The sequence below is a fragment of the Dendrobium catenatum genome, unplaced genomic scaffold, assembly GCF_001605985.2.
Source record: "Dendrobium catenatum unplaced genomic scaffold, ASM160598v2 fragScaff_scaffold_1022, whole genome shotgun sequence".
Lineage (NCBI taxonomy): Eukaryota > Viridiplantae > Streptophyta > Magnoliopsida > Asparagales > Orchidaceae > Dendrobium > Dendrobium catenatum.
This window is the reverse complement of record NW_021319484.1, coordinates 1940064-1963358: the sequence shown is the minus strand read 5'-3', so window position 1 is coordinate 1963358 and position 23295 is coordinate 1940064. Positions and strand designations below refer to the sequence as shown.

The following is a 23295-nucleotide window of genomic DNA, read 5'->3' as shown; positions in this document are numbered from 1 at the left end:
TTTTTTGTGAGATTACAACCTTCAAGACACTACCATACTGTTAGGAAATACTTGGAACTACTAATTAAAACCTAATGATCTTGATGAAATCAGCAAGAATGATCCACAAATCCAACGGAAAAATCTGAAAAACAGTAATTTTATTGCAAAAACACAAACTAACGAAAGAAAAATAATAAGATACAATTGATCCTCTATTCCAAAGGAGGATCTATCTCTGCCAAATTTCTAGACGCCGCTGGAACCCAAAAAAATCTAAGAGATCTCAAATTTCAGCCAAATTCAATATGCCATAACCCTAGGAAAATAAACTATTTAATGCATACAATCAAAAAGGAAATCTCAAAACAGTCCTTACATTCAAATTTCCCTCCTAATTCCCTAAAAAATCTCTCCTAAATAGCTCTCTCATGTCGCCGCGATCGGATCATGCGTACATGAGGCGGAACTTCCACCTGTTTCGTCCATAAGCCAGTCCCGTCTAGACCGGTCTAACAATACTCCTCTCTCAAAGTACCACCTTGTCCTCAAGGTGGAACGAACAAAACTGCTATTGAAGCACTTAACTAATACCACTGGATTGAAAAATGGACTGATAATTGGTCGAATAATCCCTGCCTCGAGCATCTCCTTGATTAATCTCTCAATCTCTTCGTTCTGGATTTGGGGAAGACGGTATAGACGAACACTGATAGGTGGGACTCCTTTCTTCAAGATGATAACATACTTGCGCTCATGCGAAGGATTCAACCCTTGAACTTGCTAGAACACCCATCGATATTGTTGTAGGGGTGGTAAAATCATGTCTGGTGCTTCTATCTTCTCCCAATCTTTTTCTCCTTCCAAATTCTGCAGCTCCACTAAAAGTTCCACTCCTTCACCATTTCCTCTCCTTGGAAGTGGCTCTAAAAGTGGCATCCCCTCTTCTTTCCCCAACATTTCCACCTCCTGATCTTTCCCTCTCCTTATCGAATTAGGGTTTCCTCCATTCCCTTGGTCATTGGTGGTTCCTCTTTCCTCTGGCAATACCGCTTTGGTTTGGAACTCGAGCAACTTTTTTATTATCTTCTCCATGATGTCAAACTTCTCATCGATCTACTCATGGATTGCTGAAAATAGTTTTTTGAGAAATCTTTTCAATATGATGTACAATATGATTTCAATTGCCCGATCTCCCCTTCCAATACTTCTATTTTTCTTTCAGCCTTGGTGCTCGGATCGAACAACTCTGATACCAATTTGTTAGGAAATACTTGAAATTCCCAAGTAAAACCTAACGATCATGATGAAATTAGCGAGAACGATCCACATATCCAACGGTAAAATCAGAAAAATGTAATTTTATTGCAAGAACACAAACTAACAGAAGAAAAATAACAAGATACAATTGATCCTCTATTCGAGAGATCTCAAAATTTAGCCAAATTCAAGATGCCATAACTCTAGGAAAACAAACTATTGAATGCGTACAATAAAAAAGGAAATCTCTAAATAGTCCCTTCATTCAAATTTCCCTCCTAATTGCCTAAAAATCTTTCTTAAATAGCTCTCTCATGCTGGGGCGATCACATCATGCGTACAGGAGGCGAAACTTCTGCCTGTTTCGTCCATAAGCCAGTCTCGTGGACTGGCTGAGCCGGTCTAACACATACATTGAGGTATGTCAATCAGATAGAGGTTGGTTGCCACATAAGCTAGTATGTACTTTTCAGTTCCTTGATTGATTGGGATATATTAGTTTCCTATAATCTTTCACATTCACTAACATGTTGGTCGCATCATTGACATTAAATACCACTAAGGATTGTTAGCAACATGGCCTTGAGCCCTCAACTCATCATCATAACTAGTTCAACGTTGAAGGCACTCAACTCTTGTAAATACTTGTTCTTAGCTCATTTAAAGCGGTTGATGAATAGATTTTTTGAAAGGCAATTGCATTAAAAGTTGCACAAGCTGATCCGACATCAAGGGCCAAACTCATCTCAACAATAATCCCAAAGTTTACTATCATTTTCCTCAGCTGTAATTTTATTAATTGTGATATTTTCTTGTTGAATTATTTTCTTTTTCAATCCTCTTATTGGGAACCTGAGTTGTTCGTCCTCAATGATTGTCACCTTGGGAATGCAATAAATCTTTTCATCTTGAACCCTAGTTGATTTAGGCCGCTTGTTGAACCACTTTAAAGCTTTGAGTATTTTTGTGTTGTTATTCTTCTCTCATTCCTTGTAGAGTTGCCCATGCGTGATACTTTTCTATGCATTCTCATTCTTGAACCCCAGTAGACACCTTTCAAATTTTATGATGGCCACAGATGGAGCAAACACATAAATGTGTGTGGAGTAATTTATACTATCACCTTATTTTGTGTGTATATATTTTAAAATTTTTATCATCATTTAGTGTCATATTTTAAAATTTTTATCATCATTTAGTGTCATCAACATCATTGGGAGTTATTGTATATATTTGATTTTATACACATCACTATTTTATTATTTCTTTTATTTTTCTCTTCTGGTTGAGTTTATCCATTCAATCAATGTGTTAGCAATATTCTAGTGAACGAGATGGTGCAAGTATCTCTCCCTCTTTCCCTTCTTTCTATATTCATTTTGAACCTTACACTGAGATAAATTACCATAATTCCATGTAAACAATTGTGCGTGTTAGTCAAATAAATTTCAATGTTTTGGAGCCTTTACAATTTAATTTTTTTGAAAAAGAAAATTGGTAGAAAGAAAATTTTCCTGCGGATTGGCCATAGTCTAACTCTCTCTCTCTCTATATCTCTCTCTTAGTAAATATATACACACCTTACAGACGAATGTAATATAAATGTTCGTGAAACACCCTTGAACCTTTTATTTGTTGCTTAGTTCGTAATGCCTTTTTTTTGTCCATGGGCTCATGATGTGTAATTTGACAAAGAGGTTATGAGTCTTGTCTAAGGATTTGAGAAGTGACTGTTAGAGAAAACCTTTTACAGTGTGGATTATTGATGTAAGCAAACTAGAAAGAAAAGCCAAGTTGGAGAACACAAGGACAATAAAACCAAACTCGATTCATTTTAACTTGCAAACATCCAGATAAATGAAAAGTCAAATCAAACGAAACAAAATTATAACATAAAAATGCTATCCTTAGAACAACCGTCAAGCGGTTTCTTCACATACAACGAGAGTAGGAAAATATATAAAAAATAGTGCTTAGGCTTGCAAATCGAGGGTCCACCACAGCAAATGGGTCCAACGTCCTACCAAACTCCTCCGGCAAATGTCTCCAAAAATCAGCCAACAAACAACTTCCAAATGCTCAAGAAGAAGGATACATGTCGAGTGGAACTTGCGTAGAGAAGAAGAGATTAGAAGCCAAGATGAAATAGAGAGGAGGAAAGGGGGTGGAACAAGCTCTCAAGCTTTTCTAAGAGAAGAAACCCTTAGGTTTTTAGCAACTTCTTTCAAGTTCATCAACAACCTTTTCATAATAAAATCCTCTCATATATATAGGCAAAAAGGGGAGCCAAACAGCCAACATCAACCTCCAACCAAACCAATCAGGTAAGGGGAAGAAGAAGGGCAAAAAAACACCACAAAACTGCTCCCAAAAAACAAAACAGAAAACTGGTTGGAGAAGCCACGGGACACAACCAGAGAACTACGGGAACATAGCCAAGGAGGGACCCGTGGAGCCAACACCGAAAACGGGATAGAGGGAATCACGGGAAAGCAGCCAGGGAGAAAACCGAAAAGACAACCAGCCCACAATAATTATTCACAAGGAAGAAACCAAGGAGACACAAGAATATGAAGAAACAAGCTCAATTCCGCATACCTTAATGAATTTATGAGCTAGGAAGTGTAATTATAATTTATACCACTAAATAATGAGCTAAACTTCAGCTCAAGCATTAATGAGCTAGCACCAAGTAGAACCCAATTTTTTTTAGCTTAAAACCAAGCAGCCAAAGCCTAACCCGAGAGCAGCCAAGGCCCAAACCGAGAAACAGCAAGCAGCCCAAGGACAAAAGGACCCAAATGCTAGCAAACCCAAGCCTTGCCATGCCCAAGCACATCCTACCATGATCATTGGATGTTCTCCATCATTGATTAGCTTAAAAAAAAAATATAAAACACAACTAATATTGTTCAAATTATATCAAAATAAAATAAACCAAAATATAAATGCATTAATTATGCTTGATATCTATAACAATCCATTTTGGAATTTCCTGCTTTCACATATTTGCGTTATAATATTCTCCCAAATTTATGTCACTTCAAAAAAATTTGAAATGCGGGAAGCAACAGTCCCGTTAACTTTGTAGAGATTATAATTGGAGTTAGGAGCTTGCTTCTTTTGCTTTTAGGCTTTGAAAGTATAATTTGTAATATTCTCCTCCTCCGTCTTTGATTTGGTGCCTTAAATATGCGTTTTTGCTAGCTTAATTCATTTTTTTGGCAATTCTATATTTGGCAAGTTTAGTAGATTTAAATATTGTTTTGATCGTTTATTCTTCAGAGAGATGCTGAGAACATATACAAAAGACTAACCCGGCTAAGGTCAAGACCCCATAATCCAGCTAGCTCTGAACGTAATTGTTTCTTTGGATTGTTCGGGAAAAGCGAGGATTTAGTACAGGATTATAGCAAGAGATTGGAAGATCTAGAAGAGAATGTGAGACAGCAACAATCTGGCTATTCCAAGACTGTAGAGGTATGCAGATTAATTAATGTGGACATAATTATTGAATTTTATTTTAATGGATATTTGCATTATTTTATATCTTTTAGATTTTATTATTTGTTAAGATTATTCTGGGCTTTCATTTAATTCATTACTAGTTTTTGAACAGTTTATTTGTAATCGTTAATTGTTTGTTAGCAGTCTATTAATAATTTGTTATTTCTCTGTCTATAAATATGAGAATTCTGAGTCATGTAACAGTTTATGGTATAAATTCAATTATTTTCGTCGATGATAAAACTTTTTTCTCCTACTATACGAGCATTTTAATCATTGATCAATCTGAAACATGAAAAATTTTAAGATTTTATCTGCTTATTCTGGCAGGAGGCTTGTTTTTTTATTTCTTTTTTTTTTGCTGCCTTCATTTTCTTCTTCTTCAATGTTTTCTTTTATTATTGATTGAAAGTTTGATTTTGTGTAGTTGGGTTCCTTACCATCTGAATTTTTGTTGATTACATGACGTTGAATCGATTGTGCTGATTTTCATGATTCTTAATTTTCTTGTTAGTGATGAGGACATCGTCAGAAAACTAAGAGTTCTAAGGATCACTCTTTTATTATAAACGATAATTTTATTTTGGGTTATTAAGTTTCAATCGATCTCTTTAATTTCTTAAAGTAATTCCTCCATCGCATTTTGTTTCACATCAGTTAGTTTCTAGTAGAAGATCATTAGTCTTTTCATATGGATTGATTTCCATGACGTTTTCAATTTTCTTCAACGTTGTCATGACTTGATTTGGATTAATATTTTTTGCTCTGTAAATTTTAGGTGTTTGTTACATGATTTTTATATCATTTGTTAGATTTGCTTAAGAAAACTTAGTCCCTTAAGATGTTCTACATGGAATTTAGTATAAAACCTTAAGGTTTTATCACAATATCTACTGACAGTGCATAATATTGAGCTGAATTAACAAAATAACAAAAAGATGTAATTTAAATAAAATCCTTTTTTTAGGGAGTTAAAAGTATCACTCATACATTTGATTGGAGGCACAATTCTATGGTATCTTCAGAAAAGTTAGATGATCTTGAAAAAATATTTGAAAGGTATAATATTTCTGATTTTTAGATAGTAGAATTTGTTAAAAAAAATTAATGGGACCTACTCAATTATTTTGGAGAAAATTTCAAATAAACAAAACTTGTAATGAAATGAATATAAGCTTAGATGACAACATTGTCATTCTTGAAGTATAAAGATCAAATGCACGATTAATTTAAGATTTAAAACATGGTACTTATAGTGCGTTTTAATATTTTTTAGGTTTGAAGCTTTTATAGCCAAAAAAATTTGCTTAGAGATTATTATGTTATTCATATCTATTTTTTGCATGATATTAATGTCTTTCATTAAATGTTTTGGGTAAAAAATTAAGCATGAATTTACTTACAATTCTCTTACTGTAGTGCTTTAGAGTTAGAGAAATACTGCATCCGTTCTCTTCTTAGAACAATTGACTCTTTGATCAATATTTCTGTAGGAAAATATTTAACATTTTTCACCTAAAATCTGCTAAACACACCAGCACGAGTATCATTCATGTTCGAATTTGATCTTAATGAAGAAAGTGGAGTTGTTGGATATTCTTTTCCTTTTTTATTAGATGCAAAAAATTGCAATTATAGAATGATCATTTATCTGCTTTTGCACCAACATCTATTCTGGAATGTGCACTAAAATCTCATCAAGGCATGTTTATAAAAGTTAAACCTTGTATTTGAAATTTGAGTTTGAGATTATATCCAAAACTAAATTTAAATCTCATTTAGGATTTGAATCTACCCCTGCCAATGAAATTGAGTAAAATTATGCATGCTGAACTTGTTGAACAATTGAGCAATCTTATGATGCAACTTCGGGACATATCTTCAAATTTTTTCATGTTGAATAGCCAATCCCGTATCAATTTTGTTTTTGGTTATGTGGGCTCCGAAAATTCGGCCTCGGTCTCTACCCTCTTTTCAGGGGAGTTTTAACGGATTTAAACTCCGAGGTAAATTTTGGAAGGAAGATGAGTTTGTAGATAAGACACTATCCAGAGATTTCATCCTCATTTTGTGAGGACTTTATGATCTGAGTTCTTGTTTCTTATAGGCGCAATCCTCTATAGTTAATTACCCCTCCTGATAACAAGAGAGAACTTTCGATTAAGGCTAGTCATCGAACAACTACGTCGTATCCATAGATACGTAGTATCAGGTGTATAGTAGCAAACATGTATTTGGGATGTTGGAAAATTTGAAGATTGAATATTTAAAATAGAAATTTCGTCACCTTGCACTTAAAGCGAATGGTGGGGGAATAGATGATGGACCCGATCAAAATCCAATGGTTTCGTTGTCCCGGGCCATCGTGGTCCCTGGTCTACTTAGTCAGAGGAGGTAGTCGACCCTACCTGACAGAAGGATCCTTGTCGGCAGCCATGGGTTGCGTCGTCCAAGGCTACCTTGTAGATCTGGGGTGAATGTTTGTCTAAGGGGACAAATTTGAATCCACCTTAGCTAACAGAGAGCTTTGTGTCTTATCGATTATATCATATTGATTTATATCTGAAGGATTTGATGCCATTAAGGAATACATTGATTATGGCCATAACCGTTATCTCGTGGTGCCATTTGGCTACAAAACCACTCGGTTCAGAGGGCCCTGGGTCATAACCGTTTATACTGCGGTGCCATTTGGCAGAAAAATCGCCGATTAGAGGACATGTACCACGTCCTTACTAGCAGGAGATTATTTGAGAATAGGATTTTAGTGATATTTTCGACTAGGTATTAGCTTTATGTGAGTTGAAGTAAATTTTAAATTGTCCACCCCGACAAACTGTTGCGAAGGGTGAATGGATTTTAGTTTAAGTGGTTAATGATCGGATTTCCATTTTAAATATATGGATTTTTAAGGTTTTGGAAATTTCTGGGAGTTTGGGTGGCATTTTGGACATTTGTAATTAACCCCTCCGGTTGAGATCTGCATTCAACATAGCCATTATTGGAGTGTTTGGGGTCATTTCCTTTTGTTGATTGAACATTGGCGACTCTGTCGAGTTGTTGACAGAGGATCAGGTTTTGTAGGCTGTATATTTTATTAATGAATTTATCTGTTAATAGGCCCTGAAGGCCTTATATAAACGTATTAAAACAAATATCTGGGTCGATACCACGGCCGTATATTATTTGATGGTTTGAACTATGTCAACTCCTATCTATCAATGTAGAAGGATCGGGCTCGAACTTGGGTTCATTTATTGAGCTGCGCAGCATCATTAGACGTCACATGTGTATGCAAAACACGCTCGCCAGGGCCCATGCGGATATTTGGAGACATTTTATAATTATTTGTTGAACTTTGTTGACTCCTATTTACTTGATTAGGAGGATCGGGTACAAATTTATTGACCCGCACAGCATCCCTAGACGTTACGTGTATTCCCAAAACACGCTCGCTGGGGCCCATGTGGGTTTTGTGATTGCACCTACCCCTTGTGTACCTATGTGTATACAAACTACAGTGCATATGCGGGGGCATTTTGAACATTTGGCGGGTCTTTTATGATGGCTCGTAGAAGTTCATTTCGTCGTAGTCTCTTCAGCATTTGCTTGTGGATAGTAAGTTGAATGTATAACGGGACTCCTTTAGCGGATCGTGGGAGCTTGCATTTGATGTAGTCAGTAGCTCATAGTTGCTCGCATTTGTTGCATTTCACCTGCCTTTGCTTGCTGAGGATCTATATATTTATCTCCATTGGGTGGTCGTTTACTATAGGAGCATTACAACATTCTATGCCTAGTACAAATCACCACCCGCAAACATGTTATTAAGCATATAAGGAATCTTTATCAAGAACCTTTTGCTGCCGGTAGCGGGTATTTGCATTCACTGTGAAATCCATTGGCGGCCTTGCAAGGGGCTGCAGCATTTTGATATTTGTTATGAGGACGCTGCAATTTTCATTGCTTGCGGACTTGAATGTATGTGAGTTGTGTTTACTACAATTCTCCCCGTATTTGTTTGTAGGTAGCAAGCTACTCATATGACAAGTATCCTACGATCATTCGTAAGTGCTTGCAGTTGTCACTGATCAATCACCTTTTCCTTGCAAGTAGCACGTTGCATGAGTATGTGCAAGGGGTTCATCATATTTGCAGTATATTCCCTGTCTTCATTTGTATGCTGATTGATGTATTCACTTATGCATGAATCCACTTGTTATTGCTTATGAATGCTATACATAAATCCTTACTTGTTTTTCTGTATTTAATCTCTTTCGTTGTTGTATCTTCTTAGAATTGAATTGTTGTTGGTGATAGGGACGCCATCACATTCCTTCATGTTCACTCGCTATGCAAATCTGTTTAATCAAACAAATTCTTACATGACAAGTCCCTGCATTCACTTTGAGTTGTATTTGCTTGAAGTCTTGTCTGCTACAAGTTTTATGTATGTTTAGAAGCTTCTTATTCACCATAAGCTCCATTTTTATTTGTATTTAACTCGCAAAAGTTATCACTTTAATTTGGACATTTAAGTATAATTCCTTTCTTATGATTTAGGTTCAAACTCAGATATCAAATTATTTGAATTCAGTTCGAGTTCAATATGCAAGTTCACTGGAGTCAAAATCGAGTCCTTTGTGTTGTTCAAGTTCAAGTCAAGACTCCTTGTGATTTTGTTGAGTTCAAGTTCTCTGTAGTCCAACTCAAATCTTTGCTTGAGTTCAAGTGTCCAAGTTTTTTTCACTTGACATTCATATCAAGTTCAAGTTCTTGTCATTATTTTTAAGTTTGAGTTCACTATATTGTTGATTGTTCAATGTCAAGTTTTCTTGAGTCTTGTCCAAGCTCCATTCAATATGGTTCAACCCAAGTGTAATGTCCTCTGTGGTTCGGATCGAGTTCGAGTCTTTAGTAATCATGAAAAATTCTGTATTACTTTTCATTTGTTCAGATTCAGTTGAAGTCCAAAGTTCCTTGTTGTCCAAAATTTGTTCAAGTTCTTGTTGAAAAATTTTGGCAGCCTCTCGACGTCTCCCCCGTTTAGGAAAAATTTTAGGAGTCTGAGACTCCCACCATACTAGAGAAAAGCGTGCACGGGTAGTGTCTGATGACACCGAGGCAAAAAATCTTCAATCACACCACTTCAGAGAAAGGCATGCATGGGTCTTCGGGTACCTCCTAAAAGAAGGTAGTTTTTTCCCGCATACGGGTACTTATATTTTGGCCCGGCCGTGTTAAAAAAAGCACACACAAGGCTCGCCTACCTTCGTTATAAGCGCCTCACCGAGTTCCCTCCCACCACGCCAGAGAAAAGCGTGCATAGGGGGTCCCTCGGCGGGCCATAAACACTGAAAATAGGACTTTAGGAAACTACCCGCCTCATCGCAAGCATCGCAACGAATTCCCTTCTATCACGCAAGAGAAAAACATGCATATGTGGTTGTTCGTCGCCTTGCAAGCGCCGAAATAGACCTTTTTCAAGTTTGCAAAAAAAAAAAATTTGAACTTTCTTCTTCTTCTATCTTTTGTTTCTCTTTTTTTTGAAATCTCTCTCTCTCTCTCTCTCTTTTAAACATTATTCTTTTTTTTGTTTTGCTTTTCCTCTCCATTTTTTTTAGAATATTTTAAGAGAATATAGTATATGCCTAAATTTAATAGAAACTTGTATGTACATAAATTTAAAATTATATATTTATCTACATAAAATAGTGTATATATATGTAGTATGTATATAAATATACATAAAATAGTGTATATATATGTATACATAAAACTACAAAAAATATCATATATATTTATACATATATATAAAAAAAAAACTTCAGCAGAAAATGGTTATAGTTACTAACAAATAAGCTGCTAATGCTACTATAGCTCGTCTTCTTTTGAAGTGATATTAACAGTAAAGATAGAACTCTTATTACTGATAACATCAGTTAATGCTGCTACCTAAGATAATAGCTAATGATAGATAATGGCAAAACATGATGATCACTTAAAAAAAAAGGATATAAATAAAAATAGGTCACAGTGATGTGCTTTTTTAGATGGTTAAAATGATACTGTAACAAACTGTAGAGTAGGTTTTTTTTTTGGGTAAAGGTGAGGTGGAATTTGGACTATAGTGGGCTGCAGGAAAAGCTGCTTTGTATAATGCTATACGGCTTCACATGGATGCATAAAGAGTGTCAGGAGTTGTCTTTTAGTGTAGTAAAGAATAAGTTGTTGTAAAGTAAAATAAAATAAAACAAAAGAATAAAATGCTTGCTCTGCAGACGTCTCACGTGGAGCTACTGAAGTCTTTAAATACAGAGGGCTATGGAATTAGTTGAAGGGACAGAGTTTGAAGCTCTTAGGTGGTGTGGACATGAGTTCTGGCGTCAGTTTGCTGAGCTTCACGTGAGAGGGAATTCCAAAGAGATGAACGGCTGTCAGGGACAGTGAAGGAGATGGACATGGTGCTGAAGCTTGCGAGCTCTGTGAAGTTCGGGCTGGGACGGCAGGGAATATTCGTTGGATTTGGCTTGGTGGTTTGACGTGGAGAGAACGAACAGGAATTGAGTGGGGAAGGCTACTTGTAAGTGTGTTGAGTGGAATAGCAGAGGTGTGATTGGAGCTTTCGGTGAGGAGGAATCGAGAGCAAGAAAACAAGTGGGGCGGCAGCTTGGAGGCTTAAAAAACAGAGAAGATCAAAGTCTTGGTTTACCTTCTCATTTTAAGGAATGAAGTCTGAGCTCGTTTGCGGTAAGATCACATCATAGACCTGACGGGAGAAACTACAGTAGCGGGATTTCAGGTGATTTAAACGCTAAACTTAGCGGGAAATCGGGAGATCAGAGTATACTTCGAGAGGTTTGAGGTCTTAGCATTAATGCAAAGTAATTTTGATTTGATTTTCTCAGTTGACTTACTAATTTCGGTTAAATCCACTGGCAGAGCTAATAATAACTTGCCATTATAAGCAATGTCATTAATTAGGCTGATAGTAATACGTCAATCAATGAATACGACCTCAATTCTTGTGCATTATCTCGATTTTCGCGCATTTGGTCTCGTTTTATGCATTGATTTTGTCGAATAATCATAATTAAATAAATTAATAATGTATTTAGAGTATTGACGATGTCCTGGTCGCAAGGACGCAGTCCGTTTCACAATCGGATGTCGCTTGAGCAACACCGAGGCTAATTTTTCTCGAAATATGTGTAGCCGCTTTGGAACAGCGTCGATTTGTGTGTTGACCTCAATTGAACAAATTGGTAGTGTATTTAGGGTATTGACGATGTTCCAGACACAACGACTAAGTCCGTTCGTCAATCAGACGTCATTTGGGTAGTGACGAACGACCTTTTCCTTGAAATGCTTGATTTGCCTCAGGATGCTTGTCGACCTCGCCAAATAATCGTAATTGAACAAATTAATAGTGCATTTAGGCTATTGACGATGTTCCGATCACAATGACGCAATCCATTTCGCAATCAGACGTCGTTTGAGCAATACCGAGGCTAATTTTCTCGAAATGTGTGCTCTGCTTTGACATATGTATAGAAACTCTTGCATGTCTTCAATTTATCAAATTGAATGTCATTTTTAGGTATACTATGATATTTGGGATGTTTCGATCGCAATTTCACAATTAGACTTCGTTTGGCAGCGCCTCAAAATTCGTGCCACACATCCGGATGCCTCAAATTGAGTAAACAAAATGTAGTTTTTAGAGGTTGACAACGCTCCAGACTCAACAACGAAGCTTGTTCGTCGATCTAACGTCGTTTGATTAGCGTCACGCTTTAATTTTGGGTGTTGATCATCCTTTTTGATCGATCTCATCCGATTCAACCGTGATGGGCCTCAACCTAGCAGAATTCGATATTCTGATCACAATGCCGCTATCCATTTGGCATTCGGAGGTCGTTTGACCCTTTGAGTGACGCGTTGTGCCGTCCTGCGCACTGCTTGATTCGCCATTTTCGTCTTACACGTAGTCTAAGTGGTAGGGTCAACATGTTAGTTTATAAGAAAATGACTAAATTGGTCTCTAGACTTTTTAGTATTTGTTCATTTTGATTAGGTCCAAGTCTTTAATTTTTCCTCAACTTATAAAAACTACTCTTTTGGTTCCTCAACGTGTCTGTTTATAATTTATTGAACTAACATTGAGAATATAAGTCTAAGGTCAATAAATACATCGTAAATAGTCTCGGGACTAATTTGATGATTTTTTTGCTTATTGATATATAAATTTATAAAAGTATTTTTATGGGGAAATCAAATATATTAGCATATCCATTTGTAAAAACAAAACTTTCACACCTCTCTAATCACGATTGTGCACGATGAACTACTCCCCCCTTGTGCATGATATCCACGTCTTCATTCTCTCATCTCTTTCTCTAAAAATACTTGCATGAGGACTCCCCCAATATATCTCTCTATTGCGCCACACCTCTGTCTCTTTCCTTCAATCAAGCCTATGCACTTGTCTCCTCTTTTGGTTCTTTCCAACATCTATTTGTGCCCTCTCCACTACCCATCTTTCACTCTTGCATCTTAAGAGTCGTCGATGTTTATTCCCCACTTTGTCATCTATAGGCTACATGAATCGCCTCCATTATCTCTCTCCTAATATCCTTCCTCTCTCTCTCTCTCTCTCTCTCTCTCTCTTTTTTTCTATTGTCATGCGTTTCGCGTAGCCCCTCTCCTCATTTTTACTCTACCCTCTTTCGTTGCTCGTCTCTTAGGAAAAGGGCCCAATTGCACTTATAAGTGCCTCCTGCACCTAATCCCTCTACCTTGCATTTCATTTGGCATGATCCATCTCTTTTAAGCAATTTGGCGAGTCTCCGCTCTAGCACGCTCCCAATCTCAACATCAACACCGTCCATATCATAAACTTGCCACTGACCTCTATCCTAATGATATTGAGCCTGTGGACCTCCGTATTTGACAACCCATATTGATCGATCTTGTCACCCAAGCTTGAGTTTGACTTTCTCTAGTTCAGTGACTTTAAGCCAAACAACCCAACACCTGGCGATCTCATGTTTTGTATACTTCCCCGCATGTGAAAGTAGTTATAATTATGGTCTTCCCCTCTCTTGATAAGTGGATAAAAGTGAACAATTGAAGAGTTTTTTTATCTTTTATTCGACTACATTGAAGGCCTTGCATCTCATTCTTTAGTTTAATTGAGTTTGAAGACAATGCCTTTACTCGATCTTTGGTTGATCATGAGGTTTCTCTTCCCTCTATTGATATTTGATCTGAGTACATAGATTGATTATTTTTTCACGAATGACTACACATGTATAAAAATTTGATGGTAACTCTTGAATCACGTTAAGATGACTTTTCATCATAATTGTTGAACAATCTAAATTAATTTACTTTTCCCGTCTTTCTAATCGCCATTGCCAGGTCTCAAGTCCTGGATAAGAAAGTTGAGGGTTGCGTTAGGTAGTCGACAGCCAGCGTAAAACTTGTCGAACAATAATGACATGAATCCTTTAAGAAATTATGTTAATGCTAGGGCATCCCCTGTAAGCGACGCGTTGTATGGCCTGAATACAGTGACAAGTGTGCAAGGGTCGCTGCACCGGCTCCCCGGGTGTAGTGTTAAATAGGCAAGGGTTCCCACATCAAGGACGGATGTGGGCAAAGAAGCTAGTCAATGAAACTAAAATTAGGATAGAAACTTGGAATATAGGTTCCCTTACAGGAAAATTAATGAAATTAATAGATATTATGATTCATAGGAAATTAAATATTTTGTGCATTCAGGAAACTAAATGGTGGAGAGAAAGAGTTATTATAGATAAGAGTTTAAAGGATAATGTTATAAAAATTAATTGGATTGGAGATAGAATTATTGCTTTAAAGATTATTGTTGATGATAAGATTGTTAATATTATAAGTGCTTATGCTCCTCAAGTAGGTTTGAATATGAGTTCTAAATTAAATTTTTGGAATGACTTAAAAGGACATGTTGGTAGAGAAGTAGATGATTTTAAAAGCATTCATGGTGGCCATGGATTTGGAACGACGAATGAAGGTGGCAAGATCATATTGGATTTTTGTTTAGCTTATGATTTTTCAATTGCTAATACCTTATTTAAGAAAAGGAATTAGCATCTCATCACTTATAAAAATGGATATAGTACAATCCAGATTGATTACTTTCTTATTAGAAAATTAAATCGTTTAGATTGCAAAGATTGTAAAGTTATTCCAAATGAAAATTTATGTACCCAACATCGATTATTAGTTTTGAATTTTAAAATAAAGAGGCATAAAATAAAAAAATAAAGTAAAACGATTTTCTATGATTAGATGCTGGGTATTTAAAAAATATTAACAAAAATATTTTTGAGAATGAGATTTTAGATCTTAAGATTTTGTCTGTGCATGAGGATGTTAATGTTATGTGGGAAAAAATGACTAGTGATATTAAGAATATTGCAAAAGATGTCCTTGGAGTATCAAACGGAAAATCTCCTAATAGTAAATATAGTTGGTGGTGGAATCCAAATGTGTAAGAAAAGATTAATAATAAGAAGTTTTGTTATAAAAATTGATTTAATTTTAAAAATTCTGATAATTGAGAAATTTATAATGTGGCTCGTAAGGATGCTAAGAAAGCAATATGTGATGTAAAGACATTAGCTTTTAGTGATTTATATAATAGATTAGATACTAAGGAGGGTGAAAGATATATGTATAAGTTAGCCAAACAAAGAGATAAGAGTAGTAAGGATTTAGTTCAAGTGAAATGTATTAATGATGAAGATCAAAAAATACTTTTCTTAGAAGATGATATTCAACAAAGGTGGATGAGATATTTTGCTAAACTTTTTAATGAAGATTGTGAAAATAAGATTGACTATAGTGACCTTAGCACCCTAAATGAAAATAAAGATTTCTATTTTTATCTGCGTATTAGTAAAACTGAAGTTAGAGAGGCTTTAAAGAAAATAAAGGGTGGAAAAGCTGTTGGACCTGATGATATTCTGATAGAGATGTGGAAATGCTTAGGAGATGAAGGAATTTCTTGGCTTACTAAACTTTTTAATACTATTTTGAAGACTAAAAAGATGCCAGATGAGTGGAGAATGAGTGTGTTAATCCCTATTTTTAAGAATAAAGGTGATGCACAAGATTGTGCGAATTATAGAGGTATTAAGTTAATGTGTCATACTTTAAAACTATGGGAGCGAGTTATGGAGCATAGGTTGCGGCGTGATACTAATGTTTCTCAAAATCAATTTGGATTCATGCCGAGTAGGTCGACTATGGAAGCCATACATTTATTAAGAGGTTTGATGGAGAAATATAGAGAAAATAAGGAGGATCTACATATGATATTTATTGATTTAGAAAAAGCATATGATAAAGTTCCAAGAGAAGTGCTATGGAGAGTTCTTGAAAAGAAAGGAGTCAATAATGCTTATATTCAAATCATTAAAGATATGTATGCAGGAGCTATTACTTGTGTTCAAACACAAGGTGGATTGACCAAGTATTTCCCTATTTCGGTTGGGCTACATCAAGGATCAGCCTTAAGCCCATATCTTTTTGCTTTAGTCATGGATGTTCTCACTAGACATTTGCAAGAGGATGTACCTTGGTGTATGCTTTTTGCTGATGATATTCTTCTTGTTGATAAGACTAGAGAGGGAGTTGAAGGTAAACTTGAATTATGGAGGTCAACCTTAGAGTCTAAAGGTTTTCGCTTGAGTAGATCTAAAACGAAATATATGGAGTGTAATTTTAGTAGTAATAGACCTACTGAAGGGATTGTGACTTTGGGCGATCAAGTCATTAATAAGAGTACACATTTTAGATATCTTGGATCTATTGTTCAGAGTGATGGTGAAATAGATGGGGATATTATCAGCAGAATTCAAGTTGGATGGTTGAAGTGGAGGAATGCATCGGGCTTGTTATGTGATAGAAATGTACCCCTCAAACTTAAGGGAAAATTCTATAAGATGGTAGTGAGGCCTGCAATGATTTATGGTGCCGAATGTTGGCCTTTAAAAGAGAAGCATAATACTAAGTTAAGTGTGACAGAGATGAGGATGCTCAGGTGGATGAGTGGCTTTACCCTTAGAGATAAGATACGAAATGAACATATACATGAAAAGGTTGGAGTAGCTCCAGTAGAAGATAAAATTAGAGAGAGTCGCCTTAGATGGTTTGGCCACATAAAACGACGGCCTTTCGATGACCCGGTTAGGAGAGTAGAGGTATTAGATTTGACTTATGTTAAGAAAGGTAGGGGTAGACCTAAAAAGACTTGGTTAGAAAATATTAGGAATGACCTTTCTTTATTAGATTTAAACGAAAATTTGACTTTTAATAGGACACAATGAAGAAAAAGGATTCATGTAGCCGACCCCACATAGTGGGATAAAGACTTGATGCTGTTGTTGTTGTTGTTGTTGCTGCTTATGATGCAAAAATAACTATTATTATAGAGTTTAATGATTTAAATGTTTATTCAATTAACAATCTTTTTGGATCACTAATTACTTACGAGCAATGAGTGACTCAAAGGCATATTGATGAAGGTGAGAAGCAAAAGGAGAATAACATAGCATTGAACAAGAGTTGAATTCCAATATATGCATGGATTCACTCCAAGATAAGCATGAGATGAGAATCTAGACTAACGATGGGAAATAATAGTAGAAATAATCACAAATAATTCCAAACAATTAGGATCGCATGAATACTTAACACAGGAGACAAAAAGACTCAAATGTGTTATATTACCAAAAATAAAAACAACTCACGTAATAAAAAATAAGTCGATATGAAACTTATCTATGAGAACATAAACTAAACAACAATATATATAAACCAACCAATTAAGCTGAACCAAATCAAAGGAGGCCCAACCCAACAACAACAACAACAACATCAAGCCTTTATCCCACTACGTGGGGTCGGCTACATGAATCCTTTTTCTCCATTGTGTCCTATTAAAGTCAAATTCTCATTTAAATCTAATAAGGAAAGATCATTTCTAATATTTTCTAACCAAGCCTTCTAAGGTCTGCCTCTACCTTTCTTAACATAAGTTAAATCTAATACCTCTACCTTCCTAACTGAGTCATCGGAAGACCGTCGTTTTATGTGACCAAACCATCTAAGGCGACTCTTTCTAATCTTATCTTCTACTGGAGCTACTCCAACCTTTTCACGTATATGCTCATTTCGTATCCTATCTCTAAGGGTAAAGCCACTCATCCACCTGAGCATCCTCATCTCTACCACACTTAACTGAGTATTATGCTTCTCTTTTAATGGCCAACATTCGGCACCATAAAGCATTGCAGGCCTCACCACCATCTTATAGAATTTTCCCTTAAGTTTGAGGGGTACTTCTTTATCACACAACAAGCCCAATGCATTCCTCCACTTCAACCATCCAACTTGAATTCTACTGATAATATCCCCATCTATTTCACCATCACTCGGAATAATAGATTCAAGATATCTAAAATGTGTACTCTTATTAATAACTTGATCGCCCAAAGTCACAATCCCCTTACTAGATCTATTACTACTAAAATTACACTCCATATATTCCGTTTTAGATCTACTCAAGCGAAAACCTTTAGACTCTAAGGTTGACCTCCATAATTCAAGTTTATCTTCAACATCCTCTCTAGTCTTATCAACAACAAGAATATCATCAGCAAAAAACATACACCAATGTACATCCTCTTGCAAATGTCTAGTGAGAACATCCATAACTAAAGCAAAGAGATATGGGCTTAAGGTTGATCCTTGATGTAACCGAACCAAAATAGGGAAAGTAGTGGTGTTAGTAAGTTAAGAAAGGTAGAGGTAGACCTAAAAAGACTTGGTTAGAAAATATTAGAAATGATCTTTCTTTATTAGATTTATACGAAAATTTGACTTTTAACAGGACACAATGGAGAAGAAGGATTCATGTAGCCGACCCCATGCAATGGGACAAAGGCTTGATGTTGTTGGGTCAACTTCCTTATCTAGCTAAGTAGGCTAAGTTCCATAATAAGTTGGGATGGTGGAATTATGATATTTTGATCGGATTTGTCATCATTTTACCACCACTCTTCTGAATTATGAATGTTAATCTTTATATTTCTATTCCAAATTGCTACAGGTTGCTTCAAACATGAAGTCAACATAGTAAATCATTCTAGAACCTATAGAGCATTTGCCTTAATTGAAGGTTCTCTCATGTTTGGTAAGGATGATTTATTATGAGAATTTGTGCCTATGAGAAGCTTCAAATCAAGAATGTAAAATCCTCTATGAATTTGAAAAATTTGCATAGTATTTTATCAAATAACCCATTTTTCTTTTAAATATTCAACCCATAGTCACTCGAAATATGTAGAGTCAGGCAAGAATTTTTAGTGCCCAAAGATACATACTTCACCTTGACCAATTTTAAAACCTTATGAATTGTTTTTTTAAGAGTCTGACCATTCATATGATATGCACTTCTTATTTGTGTGAGGTGCTAGTTTTCAGATGAATTTTTTTAAGAATTTAATCAATATAAATTATAATTTTGCTTAATCTTTTTATCCTTCTGAATTAATTTATTGTGAGTTGAAAGCTTAAAATGATGTTGTCTTTACCTCCGTATGAATAATAAGTTAATGCAGTATTTGTTATTCATATGTATGTTTTGCATCAAAATATCACTAGAGGCTTCTTATTATGACAATTATTGCTCAATTGAAGATGTCAACATAAGAAAATAAAATTCAAATAAGGTGATAAAATAATATTTCATTTGAAATTGAAAAGTTTTCCTAGGAATACTTAAGAAATTAATTGCTTGAAAAACATTATCATGTGAGGTTATGTAATAAATTGGGCAAGTGTGAGGGCAAGCAGGGAGTGTGACAGGCGAGATGAGAGTGAACGAGCGGGCAACAAACGGGTTCCATTCGGGTTTGTAGGTTAACCTAGACCTGAATATTTCAGCCGGGTCAAAAAATTAAACTTGAACCCGACTAGATTGAGTCGACCCGAACATGAAATTTTTTGTCCTGGCCTGGGTCAGGTTTTCGGGTTAGGTCATATATTGACATTCCTAGGAGATTTGATGTGTTAGAGCTGACCTATATTAAGAAAGACATAGGTAGACCTAAAAAGCCTTTGTTAGAAAGCATTAAAATGACATTTTTTTGGTTAGATTTAAATGAGAATTTAGCTCTTAATAGGACAAAATGAAGGAAAAAAAAATTCATATAGCTGACCCATGTAATGTGATAAAGGCTTGATGTTTTTGTTTTTGTAGCATGAATTCTGAATTATTTACGTAGCTTTTTCCTTTTTCACGCCGTTAATTTTTAGTAGATGGTTGTTAGTCTTTTTATTTGAATTGATTTTCATTGCCTTTTTTTACTTTCATCAAAGTACTTATTAGCTGTTTTAAATTAATAGTTTCTGTAATGTGAACGCTGAGTGTTGCATTCTTTTTGCATCTTATATTAAATTTGATTTATAAACTCTGGACTTTATAATATCCTGACTAGATTAGTAATGTTCACAGTATAGCTGTACAGTCTTTTTATTTAAGTCGCTTCATATTCATACATTTTTTGGTCAAGGGGGCTTAAGAAACGCCTTCTTCTTGATTGGTTGTTGATTTGTTTATGATACCTCGATATTTATGTCTTCATTTTTGCTGTACAGGGATTAACAAGTTAGGTGTTGTTTTCTTGGCTTCAATTTTTCTTTTAGTGGGTTGCTCGAACTAGTATTCTCTCCATGCGTTGTTAGTTTCTGTCTCTATATGTTTGTGTTTTGTGTATCTCGGCCTGTCTCGCTATCAGTCTTTTGTGTATCTCTTCCGTTTATTTTACAACGTGCTCTCCTCTATCTGTGTATTGTGCCTCTCCTTCTCCATCCCTTTGGAGTTTCTTACCCGCCTTGTAGTGGTTTAGTTCTGAAATATCTTTATTCACTCATGTATCAGTGCAGTCACTCAATTTTCTGCCTCAGTCTCTTCACCCGTCAGAGTAGTTGGTTGACCAGTTGATCAGATGATAAACTAGCTACTAACTATACCCATGTCTTTTTGATTTTAAAGGTGGGCGGTGCTATCTCTTCAGGCATTTTCATTAAATATTTTCTAACCGTCCACCCCTTCCTCTCTCTCTCTCTCACACACACATACAAACAATTACACACTCCATCTCAATCTTACTGTCACTTCCTTTTTTTTTTTTTTTTTTTTCGCTTTCTCACTGCCCATTCCCTTGCTCTCTATTTATTTTCATATCGTTCAATGTCACTTTCTTTCTATCTAAAAAAGTCTGCTGTGATTCTGTGAATCATATTGACTGGGCCACGTTGATTTGGACCAGTCATGATGAATTTGAGAATTGTAACTAAAGAATGTTTTGTATTCAGGCCTGGAATTCGAACCAGTTTACTAAGCCAGTCAACATTACTCCAACAGTAAAAATTTGGGCCAGTACATGTTGAAATCAGACTTGATACTCCTAGTACATAAATGCTTTGTCCTACTAGATATTTAGAAGGATGCATGGTTGGTGATGAACAGCCCATTTTATTTTATTAACCACGCAATGCCAGCTATTTCCAATCTGTTCTGGTTTAATCGACAGTTTACTGAGCAATCATCTACTGAGATCCATTATTGGAAAACAACCTTACTGTATTTTAGGTAGTTTTGGCTTTTTATCTTAACTTGGCGTGGCATGGATGGTAATTTTGGTGGGTTTTATGCAAATGGAGTTTTAAACTGTTAGCTCTTATCACATTTACTTTAATCTTTCTTACTTGCAAATATTTCCATTTTAATTTATGTTTTTTTTTTTTAGGAAGTGTCTGCTGCATTTGTCTGCTTTAAATCACGTTATGGTGCTTCAACTGCACTCCGCATCCAACTATCTGAAAATCCCATCGAATGGGTGACAGAGCAAGCCCCGGAACCTCATGATGTGTATTGGCCTCTTTTTTCTTCATCATTCATACGGAGATGGATTTCCAAGCTTTTGGTTATAGTGGCGTCAATTACCCTGACAATTTTATTTCTGCTTCCTGTCGCATTTGTCCAAGGACTTACCAATTTGAATCAGTTAAAGACGCTGTTACCTTTTCTTAACAACATACTTGAGATGTAAGTATATGACGGAAATAGCGTTGAGGGTCGTTTAAATTTCTTTTAACATATGTTGATATTTCCTGCTGTTTTTTTCATCTCTTCTGATATTGAAAGACAAGCAATAAAATTAAATTTTGTGTTACAAAGATGAGGTTGTTCAGGAAGATGAGTGGCTTCACTCTTAGAGACAAAATGCAAAACAATTATATACGTGAAAAGGTTGGAGTAGCTCTAGTGGTGGATAATATTAGAGAGAGTTTCCTTAGATGGTTTGGTCGCATAAAACGTCGGCCTTCCAATGACCTGGTTAGAAGAGTAGATGTATTAGATTTGGCATATCTTAAGAAAAAGAGGTAGACCTAAAAATATTCGATTAGAAATTATTAGAAATGATGTTTTTTATTAGATTTAAATGAAAATTTGACTCTTGACATAACATAATGAAGCTTATATTCAAGTCATTAAGAATATGTATGCAGGTTCTGTTACTTATGCCCAGACACTAGGTGGTTTGACCACGTATTTTCCTATTTTAGTTGGATTACATGAAGGCTTAAGCCCATATCTTTTTTGCTTTAGTCATGGATGTTCTCACTAGACATTTGCAAGAGGATGTACCTTGGCTTTTTGTTGATGATATTCTTCTTGTTAATAAAACTAGAGAGCGAGTTGAAGGTAAACTTGAATTATGGAAGTTAGAGTCTAAAGGCTTTCGTTTGAGTAGATCTAAAATTGAATTATATAGAGTGTAATTTTAGTAATAATAGATCTAGTGGCGGGATTGTGACTTTCGACGATGAAGTCATTAATAAGAGTACACATTTTAAATAACTTGGGTCTATTGTTCCACATGATAGTGAAATAGATGGGGATATTATTAGTAGAATTGAAGTTGGATGGTTGAAGTGGAGGAATGCATTGGGCTTATTGTGTGATAGAAAATTCCCTCTCAAACTTAAGGGAAAATTCTATATGATGGTAGTGAGACCTACAATGCTTTATGGTGCAGAATGTTGGCTATTAAAAGAGAAGCATAATATTAAGTTAAGTGCTCCAAAGATGAAGATGCTCAGGTGGATGAGTGGCTTTACTCTTAGAGACTGTATACGAAATGAGCATATACGTGAACGGGTTGGAGTAGCTCCAGTGGAAGATAAAAGTAGAGAGACGCCTTAGATGATTTGGTCACTTAAAATGGAGGCTTTCCGATGACTCGGTTAGGAAAGTAGATGTATTAGATTTAACTTAAATTAAGAAAGGTTGAGGTAGACCTAAAAAGACTTGGTTAGAAATTATTAGAAATGACATTTCTTTATTAGATTTAAATGAAAATTTATCTCTTAGCAGGGCACAACAGAGAAAAATGATTGATGTAGCTGACCCCACATAGTGGGATAAAG

At 35.6% G+C, this 23295-nt stretch overlaps 1 protein-coding gene across 1 annotated transcript in view; it reads left to right on the top strand.

The window, feature by feature from the left end:
* The window catches only part of LOC110107061 (CSC1-like protein HYP1), a 77685-nt gene that overhangs the window by 31097 nt on the left and 23293 nt on the right, over window positions 1–23295 (top strand). The window contains exons 5-6 of the mRNA XM_020837203.2: window positions 4525–4719; window positions 21612–21910. Coding sequence (XP_020692862.1) covers window positions 4525–4719; window positions 21612–21910 — 494 coding nt within the window. The remainder of the gene's footprint in view (window positions 1–4524; window positions 4720–21611; window positions 21911–23295) is intronic.